The following is a 16,731-nucleotide window of genomic DNA, read 5'->3' as shown; positions in this document are numbered from 1 at the left end:
TCCTTATCTTTCTATTCAGCCCCTCCCCTATTCATATTCCCATCTACCCTATAAACCACTGCCAGGTTGCTAGGGTAAACAAGACCAAGTCCCTAGCAACCAGATAGCTGCTAAAATACCAAAATGGAGAGCTGCTGAACAAAAAGCTAAATAAATGAAAAACCATCAAAAATGAAGACCAATTGCAAATTGTCTCAGAATATCAATGTCTACATCATATTAAGTTAATTTGAAGGTGAACTTCCCCTTTAATGCATTCACTACTGCAACCATTCGTCTTACCTGGGTGAAACCATTGGGTATTTTAGGGGGGGGTCAATCTCCCATTGGGACCCACCCAAGGTCACTTCCCATCAGCCACCTTAGGGCCCCTTTTATATTTAGGCCTAAGGATGAGGGTCCCTGATGGGCCCGAGGGCCCCAGTCCTACTGGTTCTGTAAGTAATTAATTGCCCCCCCCCCCTTTACTTTCTGGAAAGTTCTTGGAACAAACTGGAACGGCCATAAAGCTCAGTTTAATTGGACTTGGTCTGTTCATAAAAAGCTTCAATTAAAAATATTTACTAACCCCCCCCCGGGCCCCTCCCAGTTTATAGAGGGGACAGTGAGGGGCGTTGGCGCCGACGTGTCACGTAAATCTCCGCGTGGGTGGGGGGGGGGCTGACGCCCCACAGCTGCTTCTGGGTGGGACAGGAATAAAATACACCACTTGTAGTTCAGTTACAATGGAATTTATGAATATTTTCTGCCTGAGGGGCCCCGGTGATGTCATCAAGTTACAGTATATACCCCGGGGGTATTTACCCTTCCTGTCTCCCCGGGGCAGATGTCTCATCGTGTGGTTATGTTTAGTATCAATTTATATTACCCCCCCCCCCCACTTACATTCCTCCTCTGTATAAACAGTCTCCCTTATTTACTAACAGCCCTGTGAGGTTAAATGGGGTAAAATCTGCACATAGTGTAACTGTATAATATATATATATATATATACCTCCTGCTCCCGGGCTGCTCTCTTTCCCATGGTTAGACAGGAACCTCCCCCTGGGTAAGTGAATCCAATCTCCCCCCAGTACTTACCCAGGTACAGAGCTCTGATTCCCTGTACTTCCTGCTCCTGGGCTGCTCTCTTTCCCATGGTCAGGCAGGAACCCCCCCTGGGTAAGTGAATCCAATCTCCCCCCAGTACTTACCCAGGTACAGAGCTCTGATTCTCTGTACTTCCTGCTCCTGGGCTGCTCTCTTTCCCATGGTCAGGCAGGAACCCCCCCTGGGTAAGTGAATCCAATCTCCCCCCAGTACTTACCCAGGTACAGAGCTCTGATTCTCTGTACTTCCTGCTCCTGGGCTGCTCTCTTTCCCATGGTCAGGCAGGAACCTCCCCCTCGGTAAGTGAATCCAATCTCCCCCCAGTACTTACCCAGGTACAGAGCTCTGATTCTCTGTACTTCCTGCTCCTGGGCTGCTCTCTTTCCCATGGTCAGACAGTAACACGATGATGATAATGAGCCCCTTCCCAGGATCAGTTCCTATAGGAGAAGCTTATTATTAATTAAGCACAATAATTACCAATTTCCCTTGATTGGAGCGGAGTGATTACTGTACGTTCCCGTTGCTGGGAATTAATGAGTGTAATTATTATTATTGGGGGGGGGGGGGGATATTGTTACTCACGGGGCCGTTTCCCAGGCTGCTCTGCGCCGATTCGCTGGTTATTGGAGCGCGGCCAATAAACTCCTGACTTTTCCCTGCTTTTATACAAGTGCCGACCTGCCCTACACCCTTTCCTTGCCAGTGCCGACCTGCCCTACACCCTTTCCTTGCCAGTGCCGACCTGCCCTACACCCTTTCCTTGCCAGTGCCTACCTGCCCTACACCCTTTCCTTGCCAGTGCCAACCTGCCCTACACCCTTTCCATGCCAGTGCCAACCTGCCCTACACCCTTTCCTTGCCAGTGCCTACCTGCCCTACACCCTTTCCTTGCCAGTGCCTACCTGCCCTACACCCTTTCCTTGCCAGTGCCTACCTGCCCTACACGCTTTCCTTGCCAGTGCCTACCTGCCCTACACCCTTTCCTTGCCAGTGCCTACCTGCCCTACACCCTTTCCTTGCCAGTGCCAACCTGCCCTACACCCTTTCCATGCCAGTGCCTACCTGCCCTACACCCTTTCCTTGCCAGTGCCTACCTGCCCTACACCCTTTCCTTGCCAGTGCCTACCTGCCCTACACCCTTTCCTTGCCAGTGCCAACCTGCCCTACACCCTTTCCATGCCAGTGCCTACCTGCCCTACACCCTTTCCTTGCCAGTGCCTACCTGCCCTACACCCTTTCCTTGCCAGTGCCTACCTGCCCTACACCCTTTCCATGCCAGTGCCTTCCTGCTCTACACCCTTTCCATGCCAGTGCCTACCTGCCCTACACCCTTTCCATGCCAGTGCCTACCTGCCCTACACCCTTTCCATGCCAGTGCCTACCTGCCCTACACCCTTTCCATGCCAGTGCCTACCTGTTCTACACCCTTTCCATGCCAGTGCCAACCTGCCCTACACCCTTTCCATGCCAGTGCCAACCTGCCCTACACCCTTTCCATGCCAGTGCCTACCTGCTCTACACCCTTTCCATGCCAGTGCCTACCTGCTCTACACCCTTTCCATGCCAGTGCCAACCTGCCCTACACCCTTTCCATGCCAGTGCCAACCTGCCCTACACCCTTTCCATGCCAGTGCCAACCTGCCCTACACCCTTTCCATGCCAGTGCCAACCTGCCCTACACCCTTTCCATGCCAGTGCCAACCTGCCCTACACCCTTTCCATGCCAGTGCCAACCTGCCCTACACCCTTTCCATGCCAGTGCCAACCTGCCCTACACCCTTTCCATGCCAGTGCCAACCTGCCCTACACCCTTTCCTTGCCAGTGCCTACCTGCCCTACACCCTTTCCATGCCAGTGCCAACCTGCCCTACACCCTTTCCTTGCCAGTGCCTACCTGCCCTACACCCTTTCCATGCCAGTGCCTACCTGCCCTACACCCTTTCCATGCCAGTGCCTACCTGCCCTACACCCTTTCCATGCCAGTGCCTAAGGCCGGGCCCCAACTCCAAATTCTCCAGGGTTCTCTCATGAAGGCAAGATTGGGGGCACAGTTTGACCCCCCGGCGGATCCACCCTCCTCCTCACTGTGTAATTCAGTGTTTGCTCAGGAGTCGCACCTTCCCCAATCAGCCAATCAGGTCCCTCCGGAGAGCCAAGTGAATAATTACTGGCACCTGGCGGAGCAGCTGCTCAGTCTCTCGGTGCTGTAATTGGGGGGGAGCTCGTTAGCTGCCGCCCTGATTGTCTTATAACGAGCTGCTTCATGTGTCCCGGGCCTGTGGCGCTGAGTCAGCAGAACCGGCAGATTGGGCAGAATGAGGCTGATACTGATTGGTGTTCCCTGTGGCACCGGCACCCCCCCCCCCCCTTATATATTTATATATAGTGACCCCCCCCCTTAACTGCCCCCCCCCCAGTGTAACCAATCCCAACTGGGCCAGCCTTTCCCCATAACTGAGCCCATTCCCTTTATCAGCTTAGTTGCACTGTGGGCAAATGGACACCCACTGGGCAAGGACAGTACCCCCTACTGTAAATGATAAGGATATTAGCAGTCACTGAGGGGTTCTGTGCCCCCCATATAAAGGCACAAGGCTGCAGGCTGAGTTATACAGGGAACTCTGAGTATCACTCATGTATTATAAGGGATAATGTACCCCCTACTGTAAATGATAAGGATATTAGCAGTCACTGAGGGTTCTGTGCCCCCCATATAAAGGCACAAGGCTGCAGGCTGAGTTATACAGGGAACTCTGAGTATCACTCATGTATTATAAGGGATAATGTACCCCCTACTGTAAATGATAAGGATATTAGCAGTCACTGAGGGGTTCTGTGCCCCCCATATAAAGGCACAAGGCTGCAGGCTGAGTTATACAGGGAACTCTGAGTATCACTCATGTATTATAAGGGATAATGTACCCCCTACTGTAAATGATAAGGATATTAGCAGTCACTGAGGGGTTCTGTGCCCCCCATATAAAGGCACAAGGCTGCAGGCTGAGTTATACAGGGAACTCTGAGTATCACTCATGTATTATAAGGGATAATGTACCCCCTACTGTAAATGATAAGGATATTAGGGGTTCTGTGCCCATATAAAGACCCACAGAAATCCATGTAGGAGATGTAACGTTTCTCTGGGAGACAATACTAGAGGGAGGGGGTATTTATGGCTGAGGAGCCCCCCGGGCCCCGTATCAGTCCCATTATCACGGCTGAATGAAGCCGTTTGCCCCCCGAGTATTGTCCCGCTCTGAATTGATTTCCTATCGGCGCCTATTGAAGCGAAGCTGAGAGATTAAAGGGAAAGGCGCCGGCGCGGCCTTCACTTGCGCACAAAGGAGCGATGATTTCTCTAACGATAACGATCAATTTCTGTAAATTAATGAGATCAGTGAATTGGCCCATTGCAAGGCCCCCCCCCCCGGCACAGATGGAACATTCCACTTGTCTCAATCCTGAAGGTGCTGATGGGGGTCGGGTAGAAATAAGGGGTGCGTTTGGCTGTAGGGGTCGCCCCTTACTGACTAGGGGGGTGGGACCCTCGTGATGCTCATCTGCCCCACTCAGGGGGCACCAGTGACCCGTGGGCTAATAATTGGGGCTCATTTAGTTCCAATTGCTGATTGGTTGCTATGGGCACATTATGTCGGATACCCGCTGCAATGAACACGCCCCTATTTATCTGATTTCTGTTGCAGAGACCACATGGGAGCGGCCCAGCAGCTCGCCCGTCAGCCTACGGAGCCCCATAGTCAAGAAGATGTCGCTCCCTACAGGTGAGGCGCGGATCTGCTTTCCCTCTGTACATGTCCCTTCTGACTTCCCGTAGCGGGGGCGGATCTGTCTGGGACACACCCACTGCAGCTGCCATTTTGTTTGCATAAAACTGTATAAAACGTTAATCCTACAATTCCAAGATTTGGTTCTGCTCAGCCTGAGAACCCTTAATGCAAGTGCCTCTCCAGCACAGAAAGGGTTAAACTGTTTCATTTTTGCCATTTATCGCACCTCCCCCCCCCCCCACAAACCATGGTAAATCCCGACTTCCGAACCCGACATCCATTCTTCCTTCTATTGGAAACTTCGGTTGCCATGGAAACAGCACAATTGTTTAGAATTTCAACAACCAGTAATTTCGCCTTGTTTACCTTGGGAAAAAAATTCCACCAAATGAAAAAACACAATTGCCTAATGAGCAGCAGCAATTAGTAATAACCAATATTATTAATGGATTGGGGGGGGGGGGTGAAATTTTAAATGAATGAAATGAAATTGTAAATATTTGGAGATGGAGAAATCAGTCCCCTGGGGTTCAGAGGGGGTTCTGGGAATTGTAGTTTAGTTCTAATATGGAGATTCTCACTGGGGTGGGACAGGGGGTGGGGCCAGGGCAGAATGGGGGCGGTTGCTCAGGTGGAACAGGGGGTGGGACCAGGGCAGAATGGGGGCGGTTGCTCAGGTGGAACAGGGGGTGGGACCAGGGCAGAATGGGGGCGGTTGCTGGGATGGAACAGGGGGTGGGACCAGGGCAGAATGGGGGAGGTTGCTGGGGTGGAACAGGGGGTGGGACAAGGGCAGAATGGGGGCGGTTGCTGGGGTGGAACAGGGGGTGGGACCAGGGCAGAATGGGGGCGGTTGCTGGGGTGGAACAGGGGGTGGGACCAGGGCAGAATGGGGGCGGTTGCTGGGGTGGAACAGGGGGTGGGACCAGGGCAGAATGGGGGCGGTTGCTGGGGTGGAACAGGGGGTGGGACCAGGGCAGAATGGGGGCGGTTGCTGGGGTGGAACAGGGGGTGGGACCAGGGCAGAATGGGGGCGGATGCTGGGATGGAACAGGGGGTGGGACCAGGGCAGAATGGGGGCGGTTGCTGGGGTGGAACAGGGGGTGGAACAGGGGGGTGGGACCAGGGCAGAATGGGGGCAGTTGCTGGGATGGAACAGGGGGGGTGGGACCAGGGCAGAATGGGGGCGGTTGCTGGGGTGGAACAGGGGGTGGAACAGGGGGTGGGACCAGGGCAGAATGGGGGCAGTTGCTGGGATGGAACAGGGGGGGTGGGACCAGGGCAGAATGGGGGCGGTTGCTGGGGGTGGAACAGGGGGGTGGGACCAGGGCAGAATGGGGGCGGATGCTGGGATGGAACAGGGGGGTGGGACCAGGGCAGAATGGGGGCGGTTGCTGGGGTGGAACAGGGGGTGGGACCAGGGCAGAATGGGGGCGGTTGCTGGGGTGGAACATGGGGTGGGACCAGGGCAGAATGGGGGCAGATGCTGGGGTGGAACAAGGGGTGGGACCAGGGCAGAATGGGGGCGGTTGCTGGGGTGGAACAGGGGGTGGGACCAGGGCAGAATGGGGGCAGTTGCTGGGGTGGAACAGGGGGTGGGACCAGGGCAGAATGGGGGCGGTTGCTGGGGTGGAATAGGGGGTGGGACCAGGGCAGAATGGGGGCGGTTGCTGGGGTGGAACAGGGGGTGGGACCAGGGCAGAATGGGGGCGGTTGCTGGGATGGAACAGGGGGTGGGACCAGGGCAGAATGGGGGCGGTTGCTGGGGTGGAATAGGGGGTGGGACCAGGGCAGAATGGGGGCGGTTGCTGGGGTGGAACAGGGGGTGGGACCAGGGCAGAATGGGGGCGGTTGCTGGGATGGAACAGGGGGTGGGACCAGGGCAGAATGGGGGCGGTTGCTGGGGTGGAACAGGGGTGGGACCAGGGCAGAATGGGGCGGTTGCTGGGGTGGAACAGGGGGTGGAACAGGGGGGTGGGACCAGGGCAGAATGGGGGCAGTTGCTGGGATGGAACAGGGGGGGTGGGACCAGGGCAGAATGGGGCGGTTGCTGGGGTGGAACAGGGGGTGGAACAGGGGTGGGACCAGGCAGAATGGGGGCAGTTGCTGGGATGGAACAGGGGGGTGGACCAGGGCAGAATGGGGGCGGTTGCTGGGGGTGGAACAGGGGGGGGGACCAGGGCAGAATGGGGGCGGATGCTGGGATGGAACAGGGGGGTGGGACCAGGGCAGAATGGGGGCGGTTGCTGGGGTGGAACAGGGGTGGGACCAGGGCAGAATGGGGGCGGTGGTGGGACCAGGGCAGAATGGGGGCAGATGCTGGGGTGGAACAAGGGGTGGGACCAGGGCAGAATGGGGGCGGTTGCTGGGGTGGAACAGGGGGTGGGACCAGGGCAGAATGGGGCAGTTGCTGGGGTGGAACAGGGGGTGGGACCAGGGCAGAATGGGGGCGGTTGCTGGGGGTGGAATAGGGGGGTGGGACCAGGGCAGAATGGGGGCGGTTGCTGGGGTGGAACAGGGGGTGGGACCAGGGCAGAATGGGGGCGGTTGCTGGGATGGAACAGGGGGTGGGACCAGGCAGAATGGGGGCGGTTGCTGGGGTGGAATAGGGGGTGGGACCAGGGCAGAATGGGGGCGGTTGCTGGGGTGGAACAGGGGGTGGGACCAGGGCAGAATGGGGGCGGTTGCTGGGATGGAACAGGGGGTGGGACCAGGGCAGAATGGGGGCGGTTGCTGGGGTGGAACAGGGGGTGGGACCAGGGCAGAATGGGGGCGGTTGCTGGGATGGAACAGGGGGTGGGACCAGGGCAGAATGGGGGCGGTTGCTGGGGTGGAATAGGGGGTGGGACCAGGGCAGAATGGGGGCGGTTGCTGGGGTGGAACAGGGGGTGGACCAGGGCAGAATGGGGGCGGTTGCTGGGATGGAACAGGGGGTGGGACCAGGGCAGAATGGGGGCGGTTGCTGGGGTGGAACAGGGGGTGGGACCAGGGCAGAATGGGGGCGGTTGCTGGGTGGAACAGGGGGTGGGACCAGGGCAGAATGGGGGCGGTTGCTGGGGTGGAACAGGGGGTGGGACCAGGGCAGAATGGGGGCGGTTGCTGGGGTGGAACAGGGGGTGGGACCAGGGCAGAATGGGGGCGGTTGCTGGGGTGGAACAGGGGGTGGGACCAGGGCAGAATGGGGGCGGTTGCTGGGGTGGAACAGGGGGTGGGACCAGGGCAGAATGGGGGCGGTTGCTGGGGTGGAACAGGGGGTGGGACCAGGGCAGAATGGGGGCGGTTGCTGGGATGGAACTAATTATTTGTTGAGCTTTAGTTGTCCTTTAATTGAAATTTTTTACTTTGCAGTTAACGGGTTCCACCCCCCCGGTTCCCCGGTGCATCAGTCGGACGCGGCGCATATGCGGAAAGCCAGCAATGAGCACCAGGTGAGGGCACCTTTGGCTGTGGGCGGGGCAATTTAACAATATGGCGGTATCAGTGCAGAACTGTGTAATTAGCCCAGTAGCCTTGACTAGGGGGCTACTGAGCCATAAATACCCCCAGTCACCCATTGAATTGCCCTTTGTTCCATCCTATCCCATCCCATTCTATCTCTGTTCCTTTATAGCCCCGCCCCCACCTTGTCGCCTCAATGTCATTCCAAATGGGTTTTCCTCCCGTCGCTCTGATCTGATTGGATCTGCTGGAGTGTGGATAATTGCGCCGGGAATAAAAGGGGGGGGGGGAGTCGCAGTCTCAGAGTTAAATGAGAATCAAAGAAGGGAAATGATTTCTCGCTGAGGGTGAAACAGACTCTGATCCCATTTATCCCGGGGGGGTTGGGGGGGGGGATATAAATACATTAAATTCAGTGCATTTCATTCATTCGCTTTATTGCTCAATCTGAGCCGAAATGTAACAATGATGGTTTACTTCCCCTTTAATTGTTTCTGGGGTTTTGTCAGGTGATCAGATCTTCTAATCCCTGGTTGGGTGAACTGCTAGTGACTGACTGCCCACCCCAAGGGACCCCCACTGTGGCCCCAATATGCCCCCAGGGGCCCCCCACCACCTGCCCAAGCCCCTCCCCTGAGGGCGGATACTTTATTCTTACCTTACGTGCATTGGGAGAGGGGGGTCAGCAGGCCGGGGGAGCGCCAGTGGGGGTCAGTCTGGGTTGGTGGGGCCCGGTCCGACCCTGGGTACCGACCTGAATCAATAAATAACTGATCCGCCCACCCCCATAGTTACTAAATACATCATTCCAATCTCCATTATTATTATTATTATTAATATTCCAGTATCAAGCCCCGCCCCCTCCTCGTTATCCATCACCGGCGAGCGATGCCAAGTCATAATGGATCTGTCCGGCCGGCCCGGTTATAGATGGGTCGTTTCATACATGGCAGGTTTTTAATTAGGAATTCTGGGCAGAGATTGTGCTGATTTAATGAATGGCGGTTACGGGTCGTTACACCAACCATCAGTCTGTCAGCGCTGGATTCCTGCGCAACATAAAGATCATTATTATAGTCAGAACCGGAATTGTCCTACACTTCCATTAATCACGGGTTCTAGGGGCCAAGTCCCCTCTGTGGTCCGGCATTAGTCCCCCCCCCTAACTGGCCTTCAGGCTGGGCCCCCTTAGCCCATAACAAGGTTACAGATATATAGAAACATTGGGGTAACAGTCACCCCGCTATAGTTCCAGGGGTACCCAGGGCACAAATAAGCACTCACCCCAAATCCCCCCCTAACTGGCCTTCAGGCTGGGCCCCCTTAGCCCATAACAAGGTTACAGATATATAGAAACATTGGGGTAACAGTCACCCCGCTATAGTTCCAGGGGTACCCAGGGCACAAATAAGCACTCACCCCAAATCCCCCCCTAACTGGCCTTCAGGCTGGGCCCCCTTAGCCCATAACAAGGTTACAGATATATAGAAACATTGGGGTAACAGTCACCCCGCTATAGTTCCAGGGGTACCCAGGGCACAAATAAGCACTCACCCCAAATCCCCCCCTAACTGGCCTTCAGGCTGGGCCCCCTTAGCCCATAACAAGGTTACAGATATATAGAAACATTGGGGTAACAGTCACCCTGCTATAGTTCCAGGGGTACCCAGGGCACAAATAAGCACTCACCCCAAATCCCCCCCTAACTGGCCTTCAGGCTGGGCCCCCTTAGCCCATAACAAGGTTACAGATATATAGAAACATTGGGGTAACAGTCACCCTGCTATAGTTCCAGGGGTACCCAGGGCACAAATAAGCACTCACCCCAAATCCCCCCCTAACTGGCCTTCAGGCTGGGCCCCCTTAGCCCATAACAAGGTTACAGATATATAGAAACATTGGGGTAACAGTCACCCTGCTATAGTTCCAGGGGTACCCAGGGCACAAATAAGCACTCACCCCAAATCCCCCCCTAACTGGCCTTCAGGCTGGGCCCCCTTAGCCCATAACAAGGTTACAGATATATAGAAACATTGGGGTAACAGTCACCCTGCTATAGTTCCAGGGGTACCCAGGGCACAAATAAGCACTCACCCCAAATCCCCCCCTAACTGGCCTTCAGGCTGGGCCCCCTTAGCCCATAACAAGGTTACAGATATATAGAAACATTGGGGTAACAGTCACCCTGCTATAGTTCCAGGGGTACCCAGGGCACAAATAAGCACTCACCCCAAATCCCCCCCTAACTGGCCTTCAGGCTGGGCCCCCTTAGCCCATAACAAGGTTACAGATATATAGAAACATTGGGGTAACAGTCACCCTGCTATAGTTCCAGGGGTACCCAGGGCACAAATAAGCACTCACCCCAAATCCCCCCCTAACTGGCCTTCAGGCTGGGCCCCCTTAGCCCATAACAAGGTTACAGATATATAGAAACATTGGGGTAACAGTCACCCCGCTATAGTTCCAGGGGTACCCAGGGCACAAATAAGCACTCACCCCAAATCCCCCCCTAACTGGCCTTCAGGCTGGGCCCCCTTAGCCCATAACAAGGTTACAGATATATAGAAACATTGGGGTAACAGTCACCCTGCTATAGTTCCAGGGGTACCCAAGGCACTGCCAGCATTCTAGCCCCACCCACTGCTTGAATAACAGGCTATCTGCCCCTCCCCCTGTAAACTGCAAGCGTTCTAGTCCCACCCACTGACTGACAGTTTACAGGGGGAGGGGCAGACAGTCTGTAACTCAGCTCTAGTCCCTCCCACTGCCTGAGGTATAGGCTCTAGTCCCTCCCCCATACATTTCCATCACCCATAATAACAATAAACATGATATATATTTACTTACCTGGAGCTACAGATTTGACAGTTTAGGTTCCCCTTTAATCTCACAGCAGCAGAAAGCAGGAGCCAATGAACGGGCGCCAATGAGTTGCTGGGGGGGGGGGGGGGGTTATATGTCAGAATGGTCACAGATAAAAGGGAGGGTCACAGAGTAAATACGCAAAGGGCCTGCCCCTAGGAGCTTACAATCTAAACAACCCTGCGCTGCTCCCTGTGCTGTTCTCCTGTACTGTGCACTGACTGGGGGCTCAGCTGAACCTGCCTGAGCATTGGGGGGGCTACAGACTGACTGACTGACTAAGGGGCCAACCCCCGGTCTCGGTGCTGCTGGTTACGGGGGGGGACCCGGGGGCCATTCCGCCTCCTCCAGTCACAGAGTCGGTACCTGAGCGCTGAGCTCCCCCCGATCCGCCGCTCCCGGAGCCCAGAACCCCCACAGAACCCCCGGAGCCCAGAACCCCCGGAGCCCAGAACCCCCGGAGCCCAGAACCCCCACAGAACCCCCGGAGCCCAGAACCCCCGGAGCCCAGAACCCCCACAGAACCCCCGGAGCCCAGAACCCCCGGACACAGAACCCCCGGCCATGTCGGATATGGAGAGCAGCTTTGACGATGCCTCTTGTCTCTCCCCGCAGAGTCCCGGGTCCCCGTCGCCCACCAAAAAGCAGAGCAAGGAGACCACCCTGACTGTGAGTAGCACCTTGTTACCATGGCAATCCATCCCTTTCCCCTACTAGCGCTAAAGGGTAAATAAACCGAAATCTATCGCATTGGTTATTTTGGGGTATAGGGAATTTGAGGGAGGGGGAGGTGCAATAGAGCAGAGAATAGAGAGAATGGGGGCAACAGACCACAGAATGGGGGCAATAGAGAACACAATGGGGAGAATGGGGGGCAATAGAGTACAGAATGGGGCAACAGACCACAGAATGAGGGCAATAGAGAACACAATGGGGAGAATGGGGGGCAATAGACAACAGAATGGGGAGAATGGGGGGCAATAGAGTACAGAATGGGGCAACAGACCACAGAATGGGAGGCAATAGAGGGGAGAATGGGGGGCAATAGACAACAGAATGGGGAGAATGGGGGGCAATAGAGCACAGCATAGAGAGAATGGGGCAACACAGCACAGAATGAGGGGCATTAAAGCACAGAATGGGGAGAATGAGGGCAATAGAGCACAGAATGGAGAGAATGGGGGGCAATAGAGCACAGAATGGGGAGAATGAGGGCAATAGAGCACAGAATGGGGAGAATGAGGGCAATAGAGCACAGAATGGGGAGAATGAGGGGCAATAGAGCACAGAATGGAGAGAATGTGGGGATAATAGAGCACAAAATGGGGAGAATGAGGGCAATAGAGCACAGAATGGGGAGAATGAGGGGCAATAGAGCACTGAATGGGGAGAATGAGGGCAATAGAGCACAGAATGGGGAGAATGTGGGGATAATAGAGCACAGAATGGAGAGAATGGGGGGGCAATAGAGCACAGAATGGAGAGAATGGGGGGGCAATAGAGCACAGAATGGGGAGAATGTGGGGATAATAGAGCACAGAATGGAGAGAATGAGGGCAATAGAGCACAGAATGGAGAGAATGTGGGGATAATAGAGCACAGAATGGGGAGAATGTGGGGATAATAGAGCACAAAATGGGGAGAATGAGGGCAATAGAGCACAGAATGGAGAGAATGTGGGGATAATAGAGCACAGAATGGAGAGAATGAGGGCAATAGAGCACAGAATGGGTAGAATGAGGGCAATAGAGCACAGAATGGAGAGAATGGGGGGCAATAGAGCACAGAATGGGTAGAATGAGGGCAATAGAGCACAGAATGGAGAGAATGAGGGCAATAGAGCACAGAATGGAGAGAATGTGGGGATAATAGAGCACAGAATGGGGAGAATGTGGGGATAATAGAGCACAAAATGGGGAGAATGAGGGCAATAGAGCACAGAATGGAGAGAATGAGGGCAATAGAGCACAGAATGGAGAGAATGTGGGGATAATAGAGCACAGAATGGGGAGAATGTGGGGATAATAGAGCACAAAATGGGGAGAATGAGGGCAATAGAGCACAGAATGGAGAGAATGTGGGGATAATAGAGCACAGAATGGAGAGAATGAGGGCAATAGAGCACAGAATGGGTAGAATGAGGGCAATAGAGCACAGAATGGAGAGAATGGGGGGCAATAGAGCACAGAATGGGTAGAATGAGGGCAATAGAGCACAGAATGGAGAGAATGGGGGGCAATAGAGCACAGAATGGGGAGAATGAGGGGATAATAGAGCACAGAATGGAGAGAATGGGGGGGGCAATAGAGCACAGAATGGGTAGAATTGTGGGTTACAGTACAAGCCTCATTTAATATCTTTTCATGCTAATGGGCCCTTGGGGTAACTATGGAAGTTCAGGAGGGAAGGGCCCCCCCAGCATGGGGCAATGGGACAGCGCTGGGGCATTTGGCTTTACACATACCTGTCAGTGTTTGTATTGGGGCTAATGGCTTGGTGCAGTCCTCCCCAGCCGGTGTTAGTTATAGCATAGGTTTAGCTTTGCCTTTAAATATCTCATATGTGCAGTGTTTATGGGGTGCGGGGATTCACATAAACAGATAAAAAGCCAACACGTTCCCTTGTAACCAATAGATTTATCTCCTTCTGTCCAAAATTGTACTACAACTCCCATCATTCCCTGTCAGGTTATACCATACGGGGGGGGCTTCCCAGTGTTCTGATTTGGACTTATATCTCTGTATTGCAATATAAATGTATGTAGTACTGTAGCCGTGACACGGTGTGACCCCCAGGGGGAAACGATAAGGATTTCAGTGCACGTCTGTGCTCTTCCCCTTAGGGCTTCTGTATCATTCTGCCACAGAAATACCCCACGGAGGGGCAACTGCCCCGCGCTGGTGTCACCTGCTACTGAGAGGGGTAAATACTGGTTATTTAGAGAAGCTGCTTTATTTGCCATATAAACAAGTTGCACTACAAATCCCAGCATCCTTTGCTCTCAGTACCCAGCCAGGAATCACACACTGACCCCCCAAGAATTGTTTGGTTTTTGCTATAGAATTTGGATGTCATCGGGGGATGCTGGGAATTGTAGTTTAACAACAGAATGACGGGTTTAACCGGACTTTAGGGGCAGATGGGGGCACGAGTGTTGGCAGGGGGGTGGGAGGAACACGGAATGTGCCATTGGGGGGGGTACGGAGTAGAGCAGTGACGGGGGCAGGAGGGGGGGTACAAGATGTGTATGGGGGGGTTATGTAACGTTCTGTATCCGGAGAATTCCCAGCACTATCCCGGCTGTACCCCTATAGGGGCATCTGGGGGTAAAATGCAGTAAAAAGGGCAAATAAAACAATATTATAAAGTGGCATCAGAACCGTAAAAACCACCAGATCTGATTGGCCGATTATTGTCTCATTGCGCCCAATCGGTCCCAGACAGACGGGGGATCCCCCCCCAAGTATAGGGCCGGGGGCCACAGCAACGAGCCAATGCGGTACCTGATCCAATGGGAAATCAAACCCAATTTTAGGGCAGATATGGGTCGGGGGGGGCAATCAGTGTAAAGGACCAGTTTGCCCGTCTATGGCGCCTTTGGGCCTGTATCCCGCCAACTGGATCAAACTGCAATGAACCAATAGACAAGGACCGCACCAATGCTATTATAGGGTTAGTTTACCTTTAAATAACCCATTAATATGATGTAGACATTGATATTCTGGGACAATTTGCAATTGGTCTTTTTTTTAAAATGTTTTTCCAGTTATGTAGATTTTTGTTCAGCAGCTCTCTATTTGGTATTTTAGCAGCTATCTGGTTGCTACGGCCTTATTTACCCTAGTAACCAGGCAGTGGCTTCAAGGAGAGATGGGAATATGAATAGGGGAGGGACTGCATAGAAAGATAGGGAATAAAAAGAGCAATAGGGATTGGCTGCCGGGGTCAGTGACCCCCATTTGAAAGAAGGCAAATAATTCAAAAACTGTAAGAAATAAATAATGAAGACCAATTGCACAGTTGCTAGGAATAGGCCATTCTGTAACATACTAACAGTTAACTTAAAGGTTAACCCCCCTTGAAGTTGGTAAAGCTTTCACCCTGTGTAGGGCCCTTTAACTGTGCCATGTTGCCCCGCCCTCCTCTACCCGCCCACTTACAACTCCAGCTATGCAGATGCCCCCCCCCCCGGGACCCCCGAGGGACAGCGCCGGCGCTGGTACAAGAACTAACGCTGTAGGATTAGTGCCCTGTAAGCAGAATGAGGGCAGAACTCGGCCACCTCGGTGCCCCCGGGGCAAAGTGCCAGTGTGAGTGCCAGTGTGAGTGCCAGTGTGAGTGCCAGTGTGAGTGCCAGTGTGAGTGCCAGTGTGAGTGTATGGGAAGGTCTGTCAGGGGAATGTTATGGGCATAACGAGGGCATTGCCCCCTGATAAATGGGTAAATGGGTCAGTGCAGTCTGGCTCTGATCCAGTGTTGGTTCTGAGAGTGAGAAGAGCCCAATGGTTCCTGGGGGGCAGAGGGAAGCACTTCAGGAGTCAGAAGCAGCAGCGCAGCCCCCCAGCTCATCCCTATTGCCTAATATGTACAGCAGCGCAGCCCCCCAGCTCATCCCTATTGCCTAATATGTACAGCAGCGCAGCCCCCCAGCTCATCCCTATTGCCTAATATGTACAGCAGCGCAGCCCCCCAGCTCATCCCTATTGCCTAATATGTACAGCAGCGCAGCCCCCCAGCTCATCCCTATTGCCTAATATGTACAGCAGTGCAGCCCCCCAGCTCATCCCTATTGCCTAATATTTACAGCAGCGCAGCCCCCCAGCTCATCCCTATTGCCTAATATGTACAGCAGCGCAGCCCCCCAGCTCATCCCTATTGCCTAATATGTACAGCAGCGCAGCCCCCCAGCTCATCCCTATTGCCTAATATGTACAGCAGCGCAGCCCCCCAGCTCATCCCTATTGCCTAATATGTACAGCAGCGCAGCCCCCCAGCTCATCCCTATTGCCTAATATGTACAGCAGCGCAGCCCCTCAGCTCATCCCTATTGCCTAATATGTACAGCAGTGCAGCCCCCCAGCTCATCCCTATTGCCTAATATGTACAGCAGCGCAGCCCCCCAGCTCATCCCTATTGCCTAATATGTACAGCAGCGCAGCCCCCCAGCTCATCCCTATTGCCTAATATGTACAGCAGCGCAGCCCCCCAGCTCATCCCTATTGCCTAATATGTACAGCAGCGCAGCCCCCCAGCTCATCCCTATTGCCTAATATGTACAGCAGCGCAGCCCCCCAGCTCATCCCTATTGCCTAATATGTACAGCAGCGCAGCCCCTCAGCTCATCCCTATTGCCTAATATGTACAGCAGTGCAGCCCCCCAGCTCATCCCTATTGCCTAATATGTACAGCAGCGCAGCCCCCCAGCTCATCCCTATTGCCTAATATGTACAGCAGCGCAGCCCCCCAGCTCATCCCTATTGCCTAATATGTACAGCAGTGCAGCCCCCCAGCTCATCCCTATTGCCTAATATGTACAGCAGCGCAGCCC

General features: G+C 54.2%; 1 protein-coding gene across 2 annotated transcripts in view; it reads left to right on the top strand.

Annotated features, from left to right (window-relative positions):
• Nucleotides 1-16,731, top strand: part of gas7 (growth arrest specific 7) — an 81,432-nt gene that overhangs the window by 54,988 nt on the left and 9,713 nt on the right. For both annotated transcript variants that reach the window (XM_031893978.1, NM_001127048.1), the window contains 3 exon segments: nt 4,797-4,874; nt 8,229-8,308; nt 11,799-11,852. In XM_031893978.1, coding sequence (XP_031749838.1) covers nt 4,797-4,874; nt 8,229-8,308; nt 11,799-11,852 — 212 coding nt within the window.

The sequence above is a fragment of the Xenopus tropicalis genome, chromosome 10 (assembly GCF_000004195.4).
Source record: "Xenopus tropicalis strain Nigerian chromosome 10, UCB_Xtro_10.0, whole genome shotgun sequence".
Taxonomy (NCBI): Eukaryota; Metazoa; Chordata; class Amphibia; order Anura; family Pipidae; genus Xenopus; species Xenopus tropicalis.
This window is presented reverse-complemented; position numbering and strand designations above follow the sequence as displayed.